At 41.5% G+C, this 22,225-nt stretch overlaps 1 protein-coding gene across 3 annotated transcripts in view; it reads left to right on the top strand.

The window, feature by feature from the left end:
* KCTD15 (potassium channel tetramerization domain containing 15) overlaps positions 1-14,950 on the top strand; it is a 54,583-nt gene extending 39,633 nt beyond the window's left edge. For all 3 annotated transcript variants that reach the window (XM_040329436.1, XM_040329435.1, XM_040329434.1), the window contains 2 exons: positions 9,516-9,821; positions 14,058-14,950. In XM_040329436.1, coding sequence (XP_040185370.1) covers positions 9,516-9,821; positions 14,058-14,210 — 459 coding nt within the window. In that variant the 3' untranslated portion in view covers positions 14,211-14,950. The remainder of the gene's footprint in view (positions 1-9,515; positions 9,822-14,057) is intronic.
* The last annotated feature ends 7,275 nt before the right edge of the window (positions 14,951-22,225 follow it).

The following is a 22,225-nucleotide window of genomic DNA, read 5'->3' as shown; positions in this document are numbered from 1 at the left end:
GTGTGAAATTGTTGTATGTACATGAGATAAGGTGTCACACTTCTAAACTTTCAGGCCTTGGAGGATGGGAACCTATGTATTCCTGGGAATTGCATTTGCATTATTTCCTAATTGTTGTTTATACATGATTTAGCCCTTGAAGGCTGATACGTAAATCATATGTGATGGTAATGGTGTGATGCAGGAACTTGATGGCTCAGTGACACTTTTTATTTTTTTTAATAGCAGTCTACAGTATTTTTCAGATCTTCTGCCAGCAACCAATTACATAGGAAATCTGTCTAAAAGGGAAATATTAGTTTTAGTGCGTGAAATAAATATGAGCTGCACCTCACTCACGTGCTGATTCTGTAGGTGCAATATGATGAGACCTTCGCAACTAAATTGTACAAATATTTTCTTTTGATCAATGGCAGAAGACCCAAAGTTTATTGCTAAAATGTTGTCCCAATTAAATTTCTGAGGCGCTAGCCACTCGGTTGTGTGCATCAACAGCAATCCAATCAAGTTAGGCAATCTAGAGCTCCCAACCAATGGGCTGGGGCCTCCCTCCTCCTGGTCCTCCAGCCAGCTGCAGATCCCGTAATCTCCCAGCTTCCATAGTTACCCACAGTGCTCCTCAACCTTCCACAGTGCCCCCAGACTCCCTGAGAGCCATTGGCATTCACAGTGCCCCTCAACCTCCCACAGTGCCTCAAGACCCCCTAAGAGCTTACAGTGCTCCCCAAACCCTCCTAGTGTCACACAGTACCCTGCAGTGCCCCCTAGCTTGCTGCAGAACCTCCAGCCCCCCCCCCCCCATAATGCCTCGAACCTCCAACAAAGTACCCAAGCCCCTTTGGGGACCCTACAGCCTTTTACACTGCCCCTGCAAAGCCCCCAGCCTCCTGCAGAGACACCACCCCCCGCAATTGCTACCAGCTCCCTCCATAAACTTCATCCCCCCACAGGTCCACCAAGTCTGCTGCAGAGTCCCCTTAACTCCCTCCAGAACCCAGTTCCTCCCTCCCCACCCCATAGTGCCCCAAACTTCCAGCATAGACCCCAGCCCACGCAAGGCCTTTAGCCTTTTACAGTGCCCCTGTAAAACCCCCAGCCTCCTAGAGAGACCTCTCTCCAGAAACCTCATCCCCCCACAGGTGCACTAACATACCTCCCAACATTTGGAGATGGGAATGAGGGACACCTACTAGCAAAAGTAGGTAGGCATTAAGACACCATGTGCCAAAACCAAGCCCCCGTAAAGGGGAATTGCCTAAAACAAAGATGAGTTACATCCACTGGGGCTTTTTTTTTTTTTTACCTTTCCTATTCCTTTATACTGGCTTTTAAAATCTACAAATGCAGCAATTTAGAATTTAGATGAAACACCTTTTGAAAGATAAATAGTGAGTTTTATATACAACTATATGGATCACACCAAAATGAGGGACAAATGAGGAGGAAAGAGGGACAGAGGGACATTTCTCCAAATCGGGGACAGCCCCTCGAAATCAGGGACAGTTGGGAGCTATGCACCAAGTCTGTGAGCTGCACCTCTCTCAAGTGCTGATTTTGTAGGTGCAATATGATGAGACCCTCACAACTAAATTTCACAAATATTTCCTTTGATAAATGGTAGAAGTATATTGCCAAAATGTTGTCCCAATGGAATCCCTAAGGTGCTAGCCACATGGTTGTGTGCATCAACTGCAATCAAGATAGGACATCTAGAGCAGTGGTTCCCAACCAATGGGCTGTGACCTCCCTCCTTCTGGTCCTCCAGCCAGCTGCAGATCCCCTGAGCTCCCAGATTCCATAGTGACCCACAGTGCTCCTCAACCTTCCACAGTGCCCCCAGACTCCCTGTGAATCATTGGCATTCACAGTGCCCCTCAACCTCCCACAGCGCCTCAAGACCCCCTAAGAGCTTACAGTGCTCCCCAACCTCTCATTGTGTCACACAGTACCGTGCAGTGCCCCCTAGCTTGCTGCAGAGCCTCCAGTTTCCCCCATAGTACTTCAAACTTTCAACAACAGAGTACCCAAGTATCTGTGGGGGCCCTACAGCCTTTTACAGTGCCCCAGCCTTCTGGAGAGACCCCATCACCCATAATTGCCCCCAGCTCCCTCCAAAAACCTCATCCCCCCCCACAAGTCCACCAAGTCTGCTGCAGAGTCCCCTTAACTCCCTCCAGAACCCCCATCCCCTGACTGACACCCAGCCTCATCCAAAGCCTTTAACCTTTTCAATATGTATTTTCCCATTTTCATTGTTTGAAGAATTTAGCAGGCCATGGTCTCAATAAGGCCATTGATCTAAAGAAATATATATGTGCAAATGATATCTCCAGCAAACCCCTTTTTTAAGGGACTGAAGTTTTATTGCAACCTGTATCTGTAGAATAAAAGTAATCTGAAAAACATGCATGAGTGGCGGTGTCAGTTTACTATACATATTTCAGCATTTGGGGACTGAGGCTTCCCTTTTATACGTTTTTGTAGAAAATGAATTGGAGTGCTCTGGGGATTTATTTTGTGAATATGTACAAATACATGTATTGTACAGATGCTAAATGGTCACCTTTCAAAGCACCAGTGAAGTGAAGTTGAGTTGCACTCAAAATGTTAGTCAACGCCAGTGATTGTGCAACACTCTTCAGGCTGGCGGTGTTCATCACAAACACCCGCGAATTCACCCGGCTGCTCAGGCCTTTCACACCCAAGAGGTAGCGGCATACGGAAGGATTTCACTATGATCTCTGAAAACAACCAAGGGCTTTTCTCAACCTTTGAAGCGTCATGCTCTGGAGAAGTGGCCAGTAAAACTAAAAATATCGCCTGTATCTGGTTTTTGTCAAGATGCTGCCCTGAAGGGCTAGAAGTTTAGTGTTAGGAGGGTATATATATATTATATATATATATACACATACACACACACACTATACATATATATATATATATATATAATTTGATTAGTGAAAAATAAAATGGAGGGGCTTTTATGTGCTTGGGTGTAAGTTATAATTTTTACAATATATATATATATTTAGGGGCAGATCCACGTACCTTTGCGCCGGGCGCAGCGTATCTATGATACACTATGCCGCCGTAACTTTTTTTTTCGAATCCTGAAAGAATTTGCGCCGTAAGTTACGGCGGCGTAGTGTATCTTTGGCGGCGTAATGGCGCGGATTCAAATGGATGTAATAGGGGCGTGTTTTATGTAAATACGTCGTGACCCGACGTAAACAACGTTTTTTTTTTTACAGCGCATGCGCCGTCCGTGGGGGTATCCCAGTGCGCATGCTCGAAATTAACCCGGAACAAGCCAATGCTCACGACGGTGACGTCATTCTACGCAAATCCCTATTCGCGAACGACTTACGCAAACGACGTAAAAAATTCTAAATTGTACTCGGGAAGGACGGCCATACTTAACATTGAGTACGCCTCATAACAGCAGGTTTAACTATACGCCGGAAAAAGCCGAACGCAAACAACGTAATCAAAATGCGCCGGCCGATCGTACATTCGTGGATCGCCGTAAATAGCTAATTTGCATACTCGACGCGGAATTCGACGAAAACGCCACCTAGTGACAGCCGAAAAATTGCAGCTTAGATCAGACGGCGTACTAAGACGTACGCCTGTCGGATCTAGCCGAGATGCTGTCGTATCTTGTTTTGAGGATACAAAACAAAGATACGATGAGCAAAATTTGAAATTATGCGGCGTATCAATAGATACGCCGGCGTAATTTCTTTGTGGATCTGCCCCTTAGTTTTTTACTTAACTTTTTTCATCACAAAAACTCCTATGTGATGATTTTTTTAGAGAAAGATTCTCTTTAATAAGACATCCAGGGTCTCCCCTGTGCTTTCCCGGGTACGCTGGGACTCCAAGAGGTAGACCCGTAAGTGAAGTCAAACACAACGCTTTCCGGCTCAGCAACAATGAGGGGGTGTGTGTCCGCTCTGCTCCCTCCCCTCTAACCAGCGGCACCTGCTATGTTGGTCCCGGGCAGTTAGATGGGCAATTGGAGCCCGGGATACATGGCGGGGGGAGCGTTACCAGGGGTGTGTGGAAGCAATCAGGCGGCAGCCGCCCAAATGCTTCCATCTGACAGGCAGGAGTCTGCTTGTCACATTTTTAAGCAATAGACATAAACAAAGACAAAATGTTGCTAATCAAAAACAACAAATAAGAAAAGATCTTTTTTTTTGTTTCTCTCTCTTTTTTCATTAGTAATGTTGTTTTTGTTTATGTATATTATTGACAAGCACAGTCTTCCCTCTCAAGTAAAGCTGGCCATACATTATAAAATGTTCTTATTCAATTTCCTTTAGATTTACCTTCAACTATTTAATGCAAGGGCCAGCCTGCTTGCATACAAATTGAAAGTGTTTAGGTTTGACCACCATATTATATGATTTTGGTTAATCTAAAGGAAAATTGTGAAAGAAAATTGTATAACGTATGGCCAGCCTAAGGGCTATTTGCTATATGTTCTGCAGGATGATTAATCACCTTTAGACAGCAGCTACTACTAATATATAGAGTGCCTTGAAAAAGTATTCATACCCCCTTGAACTTTTCCACATTTTGTCATGTTACAACCAAAAACGTCAATGTATTTTATTGGGATTTTATGTGATAGACCAACACAAAGTGGCACATAATTGTGAAGCGGAAGGAAATGATAAATGGTTTTCAATTTTAATAAATATGTGAGAAGTGTGGGGTACATTTGTATGGCGCCCCCCCCCCCCCCCCCCCCCCCCCCCCCCCCCCCCCCCGGAGTCAATACTTTGTAGAACCTCCTTTCACTGCAATAACAGCTGCAAGTCTTTTTGGGGGTGTCTCTACCAACTTTGCACATCTAGAGAGGGACATTTTTGAACATTCTTCTTCTTTGCAAACTATCTCAAGCTCTGTCAGATTGGATGGAGAGCGTCTGTGATCAGCAATTTTCAAGTCTTGCCACAAATTCTCAATGTGATTTAGGTCTGGACTGTGACTGGGCCATACTAACACATGAATATGCTTTGATCTAAACCATTCCATTGTAGCTCTGGCTGTATGTTTAGGGTTGTTGTCCTGCTGGAAGGTGAACCTCCGCCCCAGTCTCGTCTTTTTTACAGACTATAACAGGTTTTCTTCTAAGATTGCCCTGTATTTGGCTCCATCCATCTTCCCATCAACTCTCACCAGCTTCCCTGTTTCACAGTGGGGATGGTGTGTTCAGGGTGATGTGCAGTGTTAAGCCTCATACACACGATCAGTCCATTCGATGAGAACGGCCTGATGGACCGTTTTCATCGGTTAACCGATGAAGCTGACTGATGGTCCGTCGCGCCTACACACCATCGGTTAAAAAAACGATTGTGTCAGAACGTGGTGATGTAAAACACAACGACGTGCTGAAAAAAACGAAGTTCAATGCTTCCAAGCATGCGTCAACTTGATTCTGAGGATGCGTAGATTTTTAACCGATGGTTGTGCCTACTAACGATCGGTTTGACCCATCGGTTAGGAATCCATCGGTTAAATTTAAAGCAAGTTGGCTTTTTTTTAACCGATGGTTAAATAACCTATGGGGCCCACACACGATCGGTTTTGACCGATGAAAATGGTCCATCAGATCGTTGTCCTCTGTTTAACCTATCGTGTGTACGAGGCCTTAGTTTTCCCCCACACATAGCGTTTTGCTTTTAGGCAAAAAAGTCAAATTTTGGTCTCATCTGACCAGAGCACTTTCTTCCACATGTTTGCTTTGTCCCCTCCCTCACATGGCTTCTCACAAACTTCAAATTAGACTTCTTATGGGTTTCTTTCAACAACGTCTTTCTTTTTGTCACTCTTCCCTAAAGGCCAGATTTGCGGAGAGTACGACTAATAGTTGTCCTGTGGACAGATTCTCCCACCTAAGCAGTGGATCTCTGCATCTCCTCCAGAGTTACCATGGCCAATTGGCTGCTTCTCTGATGAATGCTTTCCTTGCCCGGCCCGGTCAGTTTAGGTGGACAGCCATGTCTTGGTAGGTTTGCAGTTGTGCCATATTCTTTCCATTTTCAGATGATGGATTGAACAGAGCTCTGTGAGATGTTCAAACATGAGATAGTTTTTTTAACCTAACCCTGCTTTAAATTTCTCCACAGCTTTATCCCTGATCTGTCTGGTGTGTTCCTTGGCCTTCGTAATGCTGTTTGTTCACTAAGGTTCTCTAACAAACCTCTGAGGGCTTCATAGAACAGCTGTATTTATACTGAGATTAAATTACACACAGGTGGACTCTTTACCATATAGGTGACTTCCCAAGGCAATTGGTTCCACTGGATTTCAGTTAGGGATATCAATCAGAGTAAAGGGGGCTGAATACAAATGCACGCCACCATTTTTAGATATTAATTTGTAAAAAAAATATTGAAAACCATTTATCATTTTCCAACAATTATGTGCCACTTTGTGTTGGTCTATCACATAAAATCCCAATAAAATACATTTACGTTTTTGGATGCAACATGACAAAATGTGAAACATTTCAAGGGGTATGAATACTTTTTCAAGGCACTGTATCACTTAATTTTGTTTTTGTTTGGTTTGGATTGCTTGCCATAAGCGCGGGTACAGGTTTCATTATATTATAAACACTAGAATGCCTATTCACATGCAATGTCCCCTATGGAAGATAAGATAAAATAATAGGATTTTTGCACTCACTGTAAACCATACATGTGCGCACTGAAATATTTTGTTTCGGGATTTTGGTTTCGTATGAAAAATGTATTTATTTAGTTACTCCCGAAATTTGTTTTTATTTATTTTGTTTAGTTAAAAAAAATGCATTCGTCCGAAAATCCAAATTAAGGTCGAATCTGTCAATTGAAGGCTTATGTTGTCTGTCGAATGTTCTAAGAAGATTCGAGGGAGCAGCCAAAATTCTACGACGCCGTAATCTTACATTTCCGGTCCAATGCTCCACCCACAAGCTATAGTAGAATTCTACTGTTGTACGACTAGTAATAATTATATTTATTAATTATTATTATTACTAGTCAACTAACATTAGAATTCTTCTATAGACTATGGGCGGAGCATTTGAGCATCGTGGCGATCGTATGTTTTTAGCTGCTTTGTCGAATCTTCATCTCAAATCTTTTCTCTCTATGTTGAATAATCTTGGACTAATAGAGTTAGGTTTGGCACAGACACAGATCCTTGTCGTCACCGTCATGTCGAATCTTCTATCTATATCGAACGGTTGTTGCAAAAAAACGATAATTCGGATTCTGCGCATTCGTTATCGTTTGTTAGATGAAAATGCATTCGGACGAAAACGAATGCACATGTCTACTGTAGACTCCTTTTCTCAGAGTCCATTGAGGGGCACAGCTTTGTAATAAGAAGCCTAGTGAGTGGTATTTTGCCGCAATGGGGGTCCAAGATGTATTTGGAAGGAGGGAGATATGGGACACTCCTAAGGCCTCGTACACACGACCAAGGATCTCGACGTGCGAAACGCATCGTTTTGCTCGTCGAGTTCCTTGTTAGGCTGTCGAGGAACTCGATGAGCCAATTTTCTCCATTCCCGTCGAGGAAAAAGAGAACATGCTCTCTTTTTGGCTCGTCGAGTTCCTCGACAGTTTCCTCGTCGAAAAATGTACACACGACCGGTTTCCTCGGCAAAAAAAGGTTTCTTGCTGGTTTTTGCCGAGAAACTCGGTCGTGTGTGCGAGGCCTAAGTTGCTTATTATCAAGCCGTGGAAATAAGAGCAAAGGCATTTTAGTTATTTTTCAAAGCTGAGCAGGTAGTGTAGATTATACTGTTAGAAAATCTTTTCTTCGTACAAGGTCTGCTTTGAGAAAAAAAGATGGCGCTTTTCAAATAAGCAATGACAGCGTGTCCAAAGCGAGTGGCCTATTGATTAAGGTGACAGGTAATATCAGCCTATGGTTCTGTACTATGGAAAAAATTACACGTTAGTACGGCTTTTGGGCATCTATAATTATATGTGCTGCAGGCTTTGCTGTGTAGGTTGCTAATTAGCTCCCGGTGACTATGGAAATGGAAATTCACTATTAAAAGTTCAATCGCGTTTTCTGGCGTGACTAATTTTTTGAAAATTATTTTTTTTTGTGTAAGTTTATTTGATTTCAAGGTGAGGATGGTTTCAGTTTCTGAAACATTTTAAAGAGGAGAATAGGAATGGATAGATTGTATTGGCGGGGTCTTCGCTCATCCGGAGTCCTTTTCCAAGTAGATTTAATAGAAGCAAAACATTTTCACAATGATTACATCTACCATTACTAACTTCCTCTGAATTCTTCTAAAAGGTAGATTTTTAATGTAACCACTTCAGCTCTCACACCTGTACCCCCACCAATGGATCAGAGCCATTTGTATATCTCTGCTATGGGCAGACTCAACATGAATTTTGTCATAACCCATTAGTAATATATTTATATTGTTATTTTTTTTTGTGTTTTTTTTTGCTGGGGAGGGGGGGACGCTTTCTTTTTGGCACTTATGGAATACTTTTAAGCACCAGTGCATTAGACCTGCAATGCACTGATCACAGGTCCTCTGCAGCCTGTATTGGAAACATTTGTAAATGTAAATTAATCATGAGATCAGAATTGCTGTATTTACTACTTTTGCAAAAATGTGGGAAAGAGGTGGGCTAAGGCTTTAAAACAAACCATCCCTGACCTCCCTAAGGTTCAATTGACACCTATGCAGTTGCAACAGCGTGCCTGCCTTGTTGCATGTTTAGGGCAGCCTATTCATTTTAATGGGCCGCCCAACAATCACACAAAAAAAGTGAGACCATTCCTTTTTTTAAATTTTGCTGGGCCGAAAGGCATAGTACTTTGTTACAATGCATTGTGGCGCACAATTTATCTCACTTTGGCAAGGTGCGTTGGGGTGCCCATTAGGTAAGAACGGCACTGTAGCATGTCTATCAAAAAAGGATGCACACTTTTTATTATTATTCTTTCTGAGTATACATACCTTTTTTTGAAGCCGATCCCATCTGGTCTCCAGTGAGCTCTGCAGAGGACACAGTCGACAACGGCTGTGAAATGAATGGGGAGTGACGTCACCCATAGACTTACTTTGGGGCTTTTGTCGTCGGCTGTATCTTCTGCACCCGCCTCCACAGCTGATGGCTCATTGTGGGATTCAGGTTGGATCGACTTCAGAAAAGGTATGTATACAGATTTCTTCTTTATAGGGCTAGATAGGTTCATGTTAGATCGTGGATGTCCGTAGATGCAGGGATTTTAGTGTAAGGGTGGACTTCTACTTTACATACACTTTAAATCCCCTCTAAATTGTGGTTCATTTGTTGTAAATTGTCTCGGCCTCTAGAAGCAGTATACTGATACATGTAAATCATAAGATTGTCTAGTCTGAACTTCGCAAGTTGGAACCGATCTTTTAAAGTACCTTAAACCTTCCATAATACAGCTGTTTGGAATTTGTGAAGTTGCTTAGACTCTATATGACAGTGTGTTTTCTGCACCTTTAGGAATTGAACCTGCTGTATGAAGAAGCCAAATACTACCAGCTGCACCCAATGGTGAAGGAACTTGAGCGATGGAAACAGGACAGGGAGCACCGAAAACACTTTCAGCCTTGTGACTGTCTCGTGGTGCGTGTGACTCCAGACCTTGGCGAGAGGATTGCACTGAGTGGGGAAAAGGCATTAATAGAGGAGAACTTTCCAGAGACCGGCGATGTCATGTGCAACTCTGTAAATGCTGGATGGAACCAAGACCCAACCCACGTCATCAGGTTTCCACTAAACGGCTATTGCCGATTAAACTCCGTTCAGGTATTCCTACGTTCTTCCTGTTTGTTATGTTTACCAGACTATAATGGGCCCAATTGATTAAGCTGCTATAACACTTAGGCAGTCTATACATCATACCATTTTATTTCTTTCAACCATGGGTTGAAGGAAAGGAAATTGCTAGATTCCCCCATCAACATAGACAGTGTTGATGGAGGCAATCCCTCCTTCAGCGCTATTGTGTTCTGGAATGATGAGGAATGTTGGGTGCCTTCCCCACTGGAAGAATATAATGATTACTGCTGATGGCTAGACCTGGCTCACAATTGGCTTTCCACTTTATTCCAAAGGTGTTTTGTAGAGTTAAGGTCATAGTTTTATGCAGGACACTCCTGTTCCTCTACACTAAATTGGTCACACCATGTCTTTATGCAGCTGACTTGGTGCACAGTCATGGTGGAACAAAAAAGGGTTCTTCCCAAATTGTTATAACAAGGTTGGAAAAGCACAATTGTCTACAATGTCTTTGTGTGCTGTAGCTATAAACTGTACCCTTCATTTTAAATACACCAATCATTTGCAAGGGTGGCCATATACCGGTACTCACTGATTTACTAAAACTAGAGAATGCAAAATGTGGTGCAGCTGTACATAGAAACCAATCCGCTTTCTTTAAATTACTTTTTTCTGCTCGGAGTTCAGCTTTTAAGTCTAAAGCGTAATTGTCACTATGTCAAGAAACATGTTAAGAAACAAAGAAAATGTTTCAAATAAATTATAAAAAATATACGTGTTTGCATACACTTAAAGTGTTACTAAACCCAGGAGCCTGCATTCACTGTATCTGTTCTCCCAGAGTACACAGAACATGGAAATGCAATAGTTTTAGTAAATAGAAACAGCTAAACACCTTTTCTCATCAGAAGTATACACTACAGTGTATAGCAGTCTTGTGACTTCTATCAGTGCCTGGTTATAGCTTGTAGAAGGAGTTTTCATACTGCACTGAGCTGTCCTATCAGGATACAGACCACTGACCCTCTGTCTGGACAGTGCTGATTGGCCCTGTGCTGATCACATGCAAGAAATCCATTCATGAAAATTCAAATGCATTTGCCACCTGCAAAAATGAATAGACAGTTCCAAGCTCCAACACAGTCACATGGTCTGCTAAGATTAGAGTAACACCCCCTGCATTATAAACATTAATGGTCAAAAGTATGTGGAGAACTGATGGGTCCAAATACAAAGGAAATTTCGGTAAATAAGGCCCCTTTCACACAGACATTTAGATCGGGTCTGCCTGAGAAACTGATCGGAACCCCAATTCTTCTTTATGGAGCGGCGGGTGTAAACGGACGTGTGTCCGTTTACACCCGACGACATCCAAACCAATCTGCTAAATGGAGACGGATGGGAATCCATTCCCCTTCCATCCAGCAGATCGGATGGGATGGCAGTCGGGTGTAAATGGACTGGCGGTCCATTTACATCTGACCACCAATAGGAGGAGAGCGTGTTATCCGCCTGCTCAGTGGGGATCAGCAAACAGATCCCCTACTGAGCAAGCAGATCGCAGCCCCAGTCCACCCCATGAGAAAGGGGCCGAGGGATACAGGTCTGATTAATATAAGGATGGATAGATTGATTTATCTATTGAGCTATCTATCTTAAACCTGTCGATAGAATAACATATTTTTTTTTCTTTCCTATGGCCAATATGTAGAGAAATTCTTGTTTATTAGGATTTTGTTGTCTAAAACTTAGGTTTGCTCCTAATTCCCCCGTACACACGATCTGAAAATCGGACGACAGATCGTCAGTTTTTTTTTTTTTTTTGCATGCTAATCGTATATTGACCCTGAAAAGTTTACTAAAGTTACAAAAATTCTCGTACGACAGAATAAAAATTCAGAAGTGATGTCATGTGTTGTAGTGTATTTGTATTGTATTTTCGGACGACAGCTGTACTGATTAAACAAAAATCGTACGATCTGGTATCGTACGAGAAAAATTTATGTGCATGACCGGTCAAATAATAACAGATGAACTGTCGTGATCGGCTCTCGAAAGCTCTGTACTAATGATCCGATTATCGTAAGATCGATTCAAAAGCGGTATTTGTTTATCCGAGTTTCGGAACGTGTGTACGGGCCATAGGACTTTCAATGGGGTGTATTCAATTTTACAACATGGACTTAAATGAATTTGTTAGGAAAAATATATTTTTTTGTGTGCGCAAACTAACAAATCTTGGTTGCAACCAATGGCCCGCATTTGTGGGAGTATTGTGTAGTATAGTGTCCCATAGAAAATGTTATTTCCAGAAGGAAAGTAAAGGTTTTCTGACTAATCTGTTGGGGTGTACTCATTTATGCTAAGAACTGTAGATAAAATCGATAAATCTGAGATGGATCATAGATAGACGAATCTGAGATAGATTAATAGGTCAATAGATGGCTGGCTCAGCCATGTATGTGGATGGATAGATAGATAAGATGACTCTGAGATAAATCAATAGATGGCGCAATAAATAGATCATTGGATAGAATGCCATTTTCTCCCTCTCCCTGTGTGTGAATAATGTCTACAGACCCTACGTCTACACCCTCACAAACACCTACCCGGGAAGATTTTTTTTCAATGTTCTGCCACTTCAGAGAATGCAACAATGTATAAATGCATAATTTATGTCTGGCTCATAATTAAATGATGGTGCCTGCGGTATGGACTTTAAAGGGAAAAAAATTGATCTGTACTTTTTTCTCTGAAAAGAAGAGTTTCTGTAAAACTTGCCCTCAGACTATTAACAAGTGTGTTGCTCATTGACAAGCTGAGAATGGCGGATAAAAATGCAGAATTTCCTTGACTTTTTTCTGCCTGGAGGAAAAATCTAAAATGACCCACCCCCACAAAATGTGGTGTCTTTGTATCATATGTTTTTTTTTTTTCTTTTTCCTTTAAAATAAATACAGCACCATGAAAGGTTTAAGACAAAGAAGGGTACAGTAATAACACAATATAGACAGACGGTCCTAAAAAATGATGCAGCAAGCAATACAGCAGCCATTTTGCCGTGTACACAGAGGGCCCTGCCATATGAAAGAAAAGCGGGCGCACTCACCTTGTGCATTATCCTTTATATATTTATTGATAAAAACAGAATGAAAAACTACTCGCTAACATGTGAAGAAAAATCGCTTTGTTAAAGCTTCCTAATGGTAGCAATCGATCTAGGTGATCCAGAAGGCAGAGGACATCAGGACCACTGCTGGCTGACGCATTTCAAAAGGGGTACTCGAGGCTCTCAGGAAGAAGGTATCCCTTTAAAACGCATCAGCCAGCAGTGGTCCTGATGTCCTCTCCTTTCCCTTCTGGAGACCGTCAACAACTAGACCAGTGATGTTGAACTTCGGCACCCCAGATGTTTTGGAACTACATTTCCAATAAAGCTCATGCACTCTGCCGTGTAGTGTGGTATCATGGGAAATGTTCTCCTTCGCTGACCTAGACCAATTGCCACCATTAGGAGGCTTTCACAAAGCGATTTTTCTTCACATGTTTGTGAATAGTTTTTAAACTGTTTTTTTTATCAATAAATATATAAAGGATAATGCACAAGGCCGGTGCGCCCTCTTTTTCTTTATTTATTTTATGACTGCTAGGATACTGAGAGAAGCAAGCCCTGAGAAATTATCCCTTGAACACTAGACCATCCGGACATCACACTTATGCGCAAGAGTATTTGTTTGCTGCATATAAAGAAGCAGCTGGGGCCACAGTTGCTCCAGAGCTTAGTAAATGAGAGGAAGCTTGTTTTTCCCATGCATGTGATTCGGTATTCTTTGCAAAGTAAAGCTTTACCATTTTTACTAAGCGCTGGAGCCAATGCACTTGTAAAGTGCAACTGCACTTGCAAAGTGCACAGTCTGTTTTCCTTTAGTAAAGCCATGTGTGGACTTACAGACAGAAGAACAGGAAGTGAGGATTTCTCAGAAGAAATAAGGACATTTAAAAGAAAAATGGAAGGATGAGGTAAGTGAAGGAGGACTGCACTAAGGTATAGGAAGCTATTTAGGGAAAGAAATTGTACCTTTACAACCCCTTTAATGTTTAATAGCAGCTGTTAAAAGGTCTCCGACCTTTTGGAATAATTGATCTATAAACGCTGGGAGAAAGTGGAATACAAGCAGTACATTGTGGTTGTCTATTTTCATTGTTTAGTATATTTCTCATATTGTTTCTTCAAGAGTTTAAATTTTTATTTTTATCCTGTAGGTACTCGAAAGACTGTTTCAAAAGGGATTCCACGTGGCTGCCTCATGCGGTGGCGGAGTTGACTCCTCACAGTTTAGCGAATACGTATTGTGCCGGGAGGACAGGCGGGTGCAGCCGAACACAATGAGGATAAAACAGGAGCCTCTGGACTGATTCCGAATGGTGTCATTTTTATGGCCGATGAAGTGTTCTAAAGTCCTCGATGTGAAAAACTTCAGGACCTGCTTAACAGTATTAACAGACTCGATATGACTTTTTGTTGCCAGTTCGTGATATTTTATAAAGACGACTTTGCAAAGTGGACAGACACTCGGCGCTTGAAAGAAAAAAAAACAAGAAAAAAAAACAAAGGGGGTCCAGGGGGACTGGTACTCAACGCGACAGCTGTGCTGTAAAGACAAAAAGTCTCACCAAGTGGAATTGCTTTCTCTATATTGGAATCTCACTGCCCACGGGAACCAGAGGAACAAAATATTCAAGGGGGTCCAGTCTCCAGTCCAATTAATGATATTACAGACACGTAAAATAAGACACATTTTTCCTCTATTTAATGCATCCAGTCGACTGATCCTTGCAATTACCTGATTAATCATATATTTGGTCGAATGAAAAGCTGATTTAAAAAAAAAAAGGATTTGCTTTTTGGATGGGTAACTGTGACATTCAGTACTGGACTGAGGAGCACAAAAAAATGTGTCAACTAGACTATCCATACTGTAACTGTTTTGGTTGTTTTAGTATTTTGATGCATTCTGTAACGCTGTATTTTTAATGACAAAGGGATTCAGATCGAGGAAATCACTCAAACCGACAATATTTGTCTCTGAAGCAGCTTCCACACTTCAAGCGACTCTCTCGAGAAGTTTAAAATCAAAACACAGGTCCCTGCGAGAGAGGAAGTAGTATACTCACCTCTCTGGGGTAAACTACGAATGCTGCAGCCTTTATCAGCGACTTTGGCTTTCAATACTTATGTGAGTGTCCTATGTCTGTGCCACCGCCATGTGTCATAACCAGGGCTTTTTTCAGCGGGAACGCAGTTCCGGCACCTCCAGTACTGAATGTACTGTGTGTAATGACAAGGGGTGTGGGGTGTGCTGGAGGGTCTATTAATGCTGGCTGCTGGGGGATCTATTTTTGCTGGAGAGGATCTATTTTTGCATGGTGGTCTATTTAATCAGGGGAGGTCTATTGTTGCTGGTTTGCTGGGGGGGGGGGGGCTTTTGTTGCTGAGGGGTCAATTGTTGATGGAAGGGATCTGCTGTTGAGGCAGGGGTCTATTGATGCTGGCTGCTTTGAGATCTGTTGTTGATGCTCAAGGTCTATTGTTGCTGGGGTGGTATTTTTTTTTTTTTTGCAGGGGTCCATTGTTGCTGGGGAGGGTCTATTGCTGCTGGCTGCAAGGAATCTATTTGACTGCTTTTCTTGTTATCATTAAATTCTATACACTTACTTAGCACCACAAAATGATACTTAGTTCTGTATTCTCTCAAAGCGGCATTACTGAGAGATGGATGGAATCAAGAAACGATGCTCGGAGATAGGTAGGGGGCGGAGACAAGAATTGACTCAGAAAGGGGGAGTTCCTGCACCTATTCTCTGAGAAAAAAAGCCCTGGTCATGACACTACAAGACTTAGCATGTCATAAGATATTTAAAGCTAAAGTTTATCTATGCATATTTTACATAGTAAAATACAGCTTGGCCCAATGTAAGCATACCTGTGGAAACTGGAGATCACTCTCGTAGGCACCACTACAGTGATCTCCACTAGCATCTGGAGGTCCCAAACGAAGCGGCTGCCCTGCTGTATAGTGAACATAGGAGGTTGCTCACTGCACATAGGTGTCAATCAGGAAATGCAAAGCGTTCTCTGATTGGATGAAGTGGGGTGGTGGCGTTGTGATCTCTACTTTGTTCAATCAGACAACACTTTGAACTCATTGAAAAAAAAATGCAAAGTGTTCTCGTCTCATGCCGAGCAAGAGACCATCTGTGTTCACCATACGACAGGACAGCCGCTCGACACAGGACCCAGAAGCCATCAGCAATCACAGTACACTGTTCCAAGCTGGACCAATTTAAAGCGGATCTCCAGTCACCATAATCATTTTCTTTTCTAAAAGCACCCCCATGATTGGCACAGATTGTACATTACTATTTGGATACTGTCCAAACTATAATTATGTGTTTTTTTTTAAAAAAATTACCTGATCTCGGAAGCAGGCAGGGGCCATCGCTGTTCTGGGTATGTGTCTATATCCTGGATTAGGTGCAGCTGGCTACCCAGCATGCACCTCCAGATCTTGCACCTGCGCAGTAATGACACTGCATGGCACAGTTTGTTGATTGCAGGTCACCATAGCAATGGCGGCGGAAGTTCCTGCCCCGTTGTAATGGCAACCTGTCAATCAATAGAGAATCAGGCGATACCCTTGGACTCCTGGGATAGATGACGCCGATATCCCAGGAGTCCAAGGGAATACAATGATATCCATTTAGGGCTGTACTGTGGGTGGGCATGTGGATGAAACCCACTTGCAAAAATGGGTGGAACTCCGCTTTAACTATTCCAAACCTAAACTTTAGCTTTACTTCCCCCTGACAGTCATTTTTAAGGTGACAGCTTTTCTTGGCAAGGAACCTGAAACTATTCAGCTTCTCTGATAATGACTTCAGTCCTCGAACGTTGAATTGGTGTGTGGATGAGAATCAAAGAATAGGCTTGATAGATGATGCCAAAATACATTCATATTAAGATGGTTATACATGTGGAAATTTGATCACGTGATTAACCATTTTATTACATTTTTGGTGAAATCACAAAGTAATCGGAAACATAAGATGGTGGTTTTGATCGACCAGATTGAGACGTGGCTCAAAATTCTTCTAAAAGGAACTTCTTCCTTCTTCAAAAAGGAAAGTTTTTTCATTTCAACCCGATCTTTCAAAAATGTATTGGCCAGTTTCGACTTCACAATTAACCAAATTCTAATGTTCAGTCAAACTCCTGGCAGGTTTCTGGTGATTACTTCCAGTCTTATTTGCGATTGCCAATGGCTCAAAGATGAAATTGGTGAGTATAGTTAGCTTAAATGGTGGTATAGGCAGGAAATACAAACTCATGATGTCAGGACTGTCATGTCACTAGTTTCTAGACAGAAACCAGTTGCACCAATAAAAAAAAATTGGGTTTATCTACAGAATTAATACCTAGCAAAACAATAAGGATGCACATGGGCAGAGGTTTCTATAAAGAACAATATAGTTTAAAAAAAAAATACAATTAGCACAAAGTCTAAATTGTTTCATCAATTAAAAACAGATTTTTGTTGAGTAAATTTGGAAACACATGTGACCTGCTGCACCACACAAAGTGTGGTCTGTAACGCCAGTCTAAGGCCTCATGCATATAGAGCTTTAAAATGCCACCTATGCAGGCGTTGAACATTTTTTCTTTCGGCCTGTAAAAACATCTCTATGTACAGTAAGCCTATGTGTCCATGCACCAATAAGCGTCTACAGGAGTATTAGAGAGGGTTAAGAAGCAGAAAAAAAGCCCACCAAAGGCACTTTCAGGAAAGGCGCTGAAGAGCAGATAAAACGTGGAACGCGCTTAACTAAGTCTAAGCGCATCAAAACTTGCATAAACAATAGATGCGTCTAGCCTTTGAGCGTTGATGCATTTTAGTACCTAGATAAATTAATACTCTGGCTACTAGAAAGTATTAACGATCAAACAATAAACGCACTTAAACGCCTGTGCAATATACGGGTTTTAGCACAATTTTTTTTTAGCAGCATTTTCCGACCAGGAGTTCTGCCGTTTAGAGGGGATTTTACAGACAACCCGCGTGCATGATGCCTAATAGAGGAAACAATAACGTATTTTATAGTTAACCCATATTTAATTTATTATTATTATACTTACCTAAAAATAAGTTTTGTTGCAATCTTTTTTTCACTTTTTTCTTTAAACACACCCTGTACCATATTTCCATAACTATATTATTAACAGATATTCAATCTGTGCCGATCAACAACTGCCGAGATAAATCTCATTGACAGAGAGAGTCACAAATAAATGAGTAAATAATGTGTGAAAAAATGATCGTCCCATGAGTCAAAGTCTCTTATTAAAATCACAGGTAACAGGAAAGCAAAAAGGCAGCCAATGCGTTTGGCATAGGTGATTTTGTCTACAAACAGTGGCCAGATGATATGACACATTCCTTGGCTACTGACACAGGCACAACCCCTCATAAATTATTGCTTCTGCTGGTGTTTTTTTTCCCCTGGAACTTATTTTGAGTTAGCTATTTTTTGTTACATAGTTTTAAGCCTTGATGAAGGGAATTTTTGGCCCCTGAAGCAAAATGGCCACCTAATTGCTTTCCTGATGTTTCTTTCTGATTGTAATAAAAGGACTCTGGACTCTTTAGACAATTATTTGCCTCTCTTTCTTGCCTTATTTATATGTGGATTTCAGAATTTGAGCGACTTCTGTCTTTCGAGTGGTCCCTTGTTTTGTGGAAAGCTGGTGAGTCCAAGTCATTAGGCCCAACCAGAGATTCCAGTCTGCGAGTTGAAGATCTGAGTCCATCACCTCACTCCCACCTCTCAGTGACAGAAAGGGCATTGTTTACAGCCAGTCAGACCTGACTGCCAGACTTTCACTGAGACAGAAATAGGAAGGCACTACTAAGAAGGAAGTATAGCCTGCAAACAATATGTGCAAAGATGGCTGCCCAATCTACACAGATTATTTTTTTTAAAGCCGATTGCTTCCTTGTGTACATATAAAAACATTAAAAATAGTTTTCCCCATATGCTGAACAAAACCATCAGAAATTCTCATATTGAAGTATCGTACAAACCCCCTGTTCCCAGCTGTTCTGTTACCAGAATTCCACTCTGGTGGGTCAGTTCTTGGCTCAGATTAGCTAGAGTGCACTGACAGAAATACACAATTCTTGTGTTACAGGCAGGATTTGGGCAGGAGACAAAAATTTCATTTGAATGATTAGCATCTAAAATTGAAGATGTGGCTAAGCAGTTAATTTTATGGGTAGTTTGTTGCTTCATTTTTGCCTAAAACTTTTCTGAAGCCAGGCAGTAATAAGCGGGTTTTCATCCTCTACCAGTATATGTGCTGGTTCAAAAAGTGACATTTGCTGTTGGGGAATCCTTGGGTTGGCAAGTCCTAGACATTAGGATTAATTCACCATATCTACATTGGATGGTCTTGGATGTGGTCCTACTAGGGATGCAACCATGAATGTTCTCCTCCTTTGTGCTGACCGGAGCAACAATTTGAATGCTTCAATTGACTTAAAAGTCTACTTTCCCTGGCACTTATCAAGAAATGCTTTGTCCTGCTTTCAGCAGACTGATGACATAATTTTAGCCTAGGAAAAGTCGGTGGACTAGAGCTCAAGGCTGGCTTTTTAATGATAAAAGATGGAACTTTCCTGAAAAATGATAGTGCCATTGTATATTGTGAGATGTCAGGAATATATTTAGCATTGCTCAGTACCTGAAAGGTCCACTTCAACTTAAAGCTCTATTAACAGTCTGTTGGGATGGATGAAGATTAGCAGAGGAGCTGAAATGCTTTATTTTCTTGTAGAAAATGCTGCTCCATATTCCCACCTTTGATGGCATTTGGTCACCTGACTTCTGGAATAGGGATTTATCAGATAGTCAGAACTCTGAAGCCCTGTACACACGGTCGGACAAAACCGATGAGAATGGTCCGATGGACCGTTTTCATCGGTTCACCGCTGAAGTGGCCTGATGTGTGTACACACCATCGTTCCAAAAACCGATCGGGTCAGAACGCGGTGAAGTCAAACACACGACGTGCTGAATAAAACGAATTTCAATGCTTCCAAGCATGTGTAGACTTGATTCTGAGCATGCGTGGGTTTTGAACCGATGCTTTTCTGTACTAACCATTGGTTTGGACCGATCGGGCAGCGGTCCATCGGTTCGGTTTTGAAGCATGTTTTAAAATTTTGGACCAAAGGAAAACAGACCGATGGGCTATAGACACCGTCGGTTTGGACCGATGAAACTGAACCTCGGTCCATTCTTATCGGTTTTGTCCGACCGTGTGTACGGGGCCTGCAATTGATTATGTGGGAAACACTGCAGGAAAAAGTTGTGTATAGGTCCAAATTAAGGGATAAATATGAGCTATATTCAAACTGCAGTAAATTTGCTTGTTCTGCTAAATCAGAACTCTTTAAGCATAAGATAACATAGGCCATGATATTAATTTGGAAGCGGGCCCTTCTACCATTCCATAAAAACGACTTGGCCAGTCTGAAATGACAGACACTGTATTACCATGACAATGTATCAACAAGAAGGCAGCTATGGTCAGTAGAGACATTGAAAACTCTCATATCATGTACTTCCGTTGGGCACCACCTAAAACAAATTTTTCATGTCTGGAGTTGTTCCATAATTACTGTATTTATTGGCGTATAACACTCACTTTTTTACCCTGAAAATAAAGGGTAAACTGTACCTACGTGTTATACGCAGGGGGCCATGGAAAATTTTTTTCCCTGAAAATTCCTTCTTAAAGTTAGGGTGCGTGTTATACGCTGATAAATGCGGTAATCTTCTTTGTAAATCACAATACCAACAGGCATAAAATGTATTGTAGACTTTAAAATATCAGTCTTCAATGAAGGACTAAAATGAACAATATACATAAATTTTTATTTTTATTTTTTTTCATTTTCTTTCTCTCTTTTATGTAACTTACTTTATTCATTAGTAATTATTATTTTGCAGGGTTCAGTACAAAGATAAGTATACTAAACCTGTACCCTAACTGAAGGAAATGCATACAAATTGGTGTGTACACAATCGTCTAAAATTCAGAAGACATTTGATAAAATGTTCTGATCGTTTGTGAATTTTTTTTTAATATGCACTTGAAGTTTATACAGTGGGAAGGCCATACTATGGATTAAAACAATAAGCCTTTCAAATGCCTAACGAACAATGACATCACAAAGTGTTTCATGTCGCTGTGATGTCATTAGCTCTTAGGATTTGATGTCTGTATTCTAAAATAATAGCTACAATGTATCACTCTATACAGGTCAGAGGAAAGACCTTTTGTCTCAAATGTGGAGAATGTTTGGACCAGCCTGCATCACTGCCATAAAAACGTTAAAGAACTAGTCCAGTAAAATGGATATCTCATTTATGGATAATGCTTGGCAGGCTGAATCGTCCACTGGATACTTATACATGATATGGTCACAAGCATTTGTGAACACCTGACCATGAAACCTATATGGGCCCATATTCATCCCAAAGGTGAGGGCTCTGTGCAGGACACTTAAGTTCCTCCACATCAAACTGGTCACACCATGTCTTTATGGCGCTAGCTTTGTACACAGGGCACATTAATGGTGGAACAGAAAAGGGTCTTTACCCAAACTGTTACCATAATATCTATTGTCTTTGTATGCTGTAGTATTACCAGCACCCTTCACTGAAAACCCTTGAACTCCGTTATTTGCAGAAGCGTTCATAAACCTTTGGTCATGCATGCATGCATGCAATGGTCAGGTGGCCATATTGTGCATATGTTTATATTTATCTGTTATTACAATGGTTCTCTATTAGAGAGGTCTTCCAATGTCACACAGTTTTGCTTTGCCTATTGAACCCTCTCTAATGGAAACCATATAAAAAAACTAACAGCTAACGTAAGACCTCTGCACCCGAGTTCAAAGCTCTGCCCATCAACAGAATTGGGCAAAATTGTAAACTCAGGTACAGAGATCTTTCTATTGAAATCCTTGAGAACAATAAGAATCTAGGAGGTTGATTCAACATGCTGGAATTCAGCCCAATCTGAAAAGACCAGGGTTTTATTCACTGACACAATGCTTTCCTCACCTTACACTGACCCCTTTAATTTATAACACTCTGAAGCCCTACAAACTCCAGCAGTGTCAGCACATGCACATATGTGTAATAAGCTAATGTATATACAGAGCATTGGATTCCTCCTGCTGTGCGGAGGTTTGCAATGTATTTAGCACTAATACTGAAGGATCCCGCAGCCATGTATGGGTTAAACATGCTACATATCTGGGGGTCATTCATCACTTTTTTTTTCCAGACTGGCTTTGCGT

Source organism: Rana temporaria, chromosome 11, assembly GCF_905171775.1.
Source record: "Rana temporaria chromosome 11, aRanTem1.1, whole genome shotgun sequence".
NCBI classification, from domain to species: domain Eukaryota; kingdom Metazoa; phylum Chordata; class Amphibia; order Anura; family Ranidae; genus Rana; species Rana temporaria.
Note: the sequence above shows the minus strand (reverse complement) of the source record. Positions and strands in the feature narration are given on the sequence as shown.